At 45.3% G+C, this 3,791-nt stretch overlaps 1 protein-coding gene across 1 annotated transcript in view; it reads left to right on the forward strand.

Annotated features, from left to right (window-relative positions):
* T265_06878 (hypothetical protein) overlaps window positions 1–3,542 on the forward strand; it is a gene marked incomplete at both ends in the record, with an annotated part of 39,587 nt that extends 36,045 nt beyond the window's left edge. The window contains one exon of the mRNA XM_009172266.1: window positions 3,405–3,542. Within this exon, the coding sequence (XP_009170530.1) occupies window positions 3,405–3,542 (138 nt within the window). The remainder of the gene's footprint in view (window positions 1–3,404) is intronic.
* Between the last annotated feature and the right edge of the window lie 249 nt (window positions 3,543–3,791).

The raw sequence follows: 3,791 nt of genomic DNA on the forward strand, positions 1-3,791 counted from the left end.
ATTTCGGTTGTTCCTGGCAGACGGGGTCACCTGACGTCCAAGTATGTAGAAGTTTTGGGCGTTCGACAATCTCATTTCCTCAGTTTGGCTCAACAACCGTATGATGTGCCGTGAAATCCAGTTCTTCTGCCGTGGAGACGTAGATCTCTCCATCATGGACTGTTTCAACTCTACGTGCCCATCGTGTATTGACATTGCCGACTACCACAGATATTTCAAGTTTTTTAGCTGTTCTGTAGAGATTCTTACAGAAAAAAGCTTTAAACTAGATGCCAGAAGTAACCTAAGCTCCGATGGTAGGATAGTGCGATCTGATTCCAATTGGGTCCTTACCCCTCTGAACGAACGGGAAACTTCCACGCATGAAGTCTCTTCCGTCTGATGGACCATGTCCCTTTTTTGAGTATCCAGTTAGCAGTTACTTCTTAGGCCATCGGAAGCGCCTATGAGTGACCCGAAAAGTTTGCGAAATTGATAAACTCGCCATTATTTCCATAGCGATAGCCAAGACTTTGAGAAACCATGAAGCTTTGAGATAGCTCATGGTCCAGTGTGGGGGTTCCTATCGTCGACAACCACAAGCTCGTTCGTCTGGCTGCTTTGCCACCAGCTGTATCGAGTCTACAACAAAACTCATCTCTCACGCGCTGCTTGAAACCGAATGCCTGTGGGCCTAGTGGTGAGCTTACGAAAACTGATACTGTCATTCTCGAACTGGTTCATCTGAATAACAATGACGTCTTTGTAATGTACTACTGGGTTGGTTGCTGAAAATCCGTCGACAGCCCACAATGACGTCCGTTAAGACGGACTGTGTTGGACTGTCTTGTGAGCCACTGCGATATAGTCAGAAGGCTTGTCTGTTCCAGGAGCTTCGGTTCTGCAAAAACCTCATCCAGACATCCACACTTTAGACAGATATGTTTTACACACGGTGTACTCGCANTCCAAAATTTTATGGAGTAGTTATTTGTGTCTTTCCATCTCCGGTGCCTAGACTCCGATGGTAGGATAATGCGATCTGATTCCATTTGGGTCCGTACCCCTCAGAACGAACGGGAAGCTTCCACGCATTAAGTCTCTTCCGTCTGACGTGTCCCTTGTTTGAGTATCCAGTTAGCGGTTGATTCTTAGGCTATCGGAAACGCCTATGAATGGCACAAAAACTTTGCGAAATTGATAAACTCGCCATAGCGATAGCCAAAACTTTGAGAAACTATGAAGCATTGAGGTAGCTCATGGTCCAGTGTGCGGGTTCCCATCATCGACAACCACAAGCTCGTTCGTCTGGCTGCTTTGCCAATAGCTGCATGAAGTCTACAACAAAACTCATCTCTCACACGCTGCTTGAAACCGAATGCCGGTGGGACTAGTGGTGAGCTTACGAACATTGATGCTGTTGTTCTTGAACTGGTTCATCTGAATAACAATGACGTCTTTGTAATGTACTACTCAGAAGGTTGCTGAAAATCCGTCGACAGCCCACAATGACGTCTGTTAAGACGGACTGTGCTGGATTGTCTTGTGAGCCACTGCGATAGAGTCAGAAGGCTTGTCTGCTCCAGGAGATCCGGTTCGACGAACACCGCATCCAGGCATCCACACTTTAGATAGATATGTTTTACACACGGTGTACTCGCAAAGGACACGTATTTTATTGGCTTGGCTCCCAACATCTGAGAGTATCCTTACATTCAAACGAGCCTGCTTTCTGATGACCCCATCACGAAGACAGTCAAAGAAGCGTCAGTTACAAGGGAGGTTGTAGCTTGCAAAGAATGGCTGGCGGCAGAAAGAGCATAAAGTTTTTCTTTGGAAATTGTTACGCGTTGTGTCGTTCGGCTTTTGTTCAGGTGTGTATCGGGAGAACCAGCTCCGAACGTAACGGGACTAAATAAGCGACAATAGAATAACCGTTTTCGTTGCGACAGATTTCATTGGTTGTTCTTCAACCGTCCTTGACGGATGAGTTGTATTCTTTTTGACCCGCTTGTACGCGACAGTGATCAATAGATCAACTGGCTCGCAGGTTCATTGACTTTTCTGGTTTAGCCAAGCGCACCAGGCGATCAAGCGGCTATCTAGACCGGGGTTCACGGTAATAAGAAAGTATTAAAGAGACTGTGGTCCAAAACATTGTGAAGTGCAGCAAAGCATTACGAGGCAGGGCTGTTGGATCAGAGTTCAGCTCCTCCGTCCAATCCGGCAGGGTTGCTTTGAAGTGCTCATCGCTGTTGGTTTGAAATGAGGGCACAGCTGAGACAGAAACCAACAAATTTTCAAACCCACTACTGAGCGGGATACCCGCTTTCGTCGTTTCATTTTTGTGGAACACCCACTACGAGAAGGCAGTGAGTAGAACTTCCCCGTTGTACGAGGGCGGTTCAGTAAAGTGCAAAAGAAAATGAACCCTGCACCTTCAGTATCATAGGTTGAGATGAGTTGAACAAGAATTTAACGTCCGGAACTTTGATAGCTGTGTGCCTCGATGATTGGAAGAAGGTAAACAAATGGACCGTTACAAATCCGACCGACAAAAACCCACCGTGTTCTGCTACCTCTGTTGTTAGCATCGATTTATGTTCAGAGGCGTTCCGAACCAGAGTTGACATTCATTTTTAAAGTCCCCGTCGATGAAAGTAGACTTTGTTGTCAGTCGAAATCCTACAGATGAACGATCTGACGGTGCCAGCAGATTCCGGTCAGACTAACTCTCACGTAACGTGTGGAAGCTACCGGTCGGCGAAATCAATCTGGCATCAGCGGACACGGTATTGGTCAGTTGTATGCAACTGATAGTCAGACATATTTTATAGTGTCCGCTTCCCAAGAATTCACGATGACCTACGTACAGCGACCGCTAGAGACTCAAAGGGATCTTCTTTAGTGTCTTCTGGTGTAGGTAGGTATGCGATTGAACTGGCTTAGGTGCAGATATGCTCATTCCAGCAACTCTGAAAGTGATGTTGGATGAGTGCTCCAGCCGCTCACAATACGCGATAATTTAGCCCAAGCCGGCTTTGGAATATGCAAGTCCAAATGATTTGCTACTGATGTGGCGGTATACACTGCTGATAAAACATGCGAGTAGTATGAGTCAAGCGGTAATGCCGCCTGCATCTGACGAAGACCGAAATGGAAATTACTGAACCGTTTCTCAGCGTTTCCCACCATTATTTAGTATTCAAACAACGTCGATGATAGGACATCTCAAAGTTATTCTCCACACACCTTTTCCGCCGTGTTTTATGCAAAAGTGCAAACGACCGGTGGCAGTCAAACGTTAGACCTCTAGACTTTATGCCATAACTTCATGAATTCTGTCCGATGGTTCCTGAAAAACAATAAGTTATAATCCTCGTTTCTGAGTTCCTATTGCCCTCTTTTCCCTTTTTCATTCACAGATAAAATCTGGCCTGTTCCTCAATGTCGTTGGTTGTCTGATCACTCTTGTAGCAACCATAAGCTACGCGGTTCCGTTATTTCAAATGGACACACTTCCACAATGGGCAGTGAATATCACTTCCACACAAGCAGTCTGAGTGCCCTCCACCCTCTTTTTACCAACTTACCTATTGGTCATATCGACTCTTTCGGTTGTACTCACTAATTTTTTTATCGGTATACTACAAATTTCATACAGTTTTCAGTGTACCTTTCAATGTCTTTGAATGTGTCCGATCGGAATTCTCAAACGGACCGAACGCGGATCTATCGTTTATTTCAATACAGATTTAATGGTAGGACAAGTGAATTAAATAAATGAACAAGTAAGTAGAATAATTGATGGA

This window comes from Opisthorchis viverrini (genome assembly GCF_000715545.1).
Source record: "Opisthorchis viverrini unplaced genomic scaffold opera_v5_150, whole genome shotgun sequence".
NCBI lineage: Eukaryota > Metazoa > Platyhelminthes > Trematoda > Opisthorchiida > Opisthorchiidae > Opisthorchis > Opisthorchis viverrini.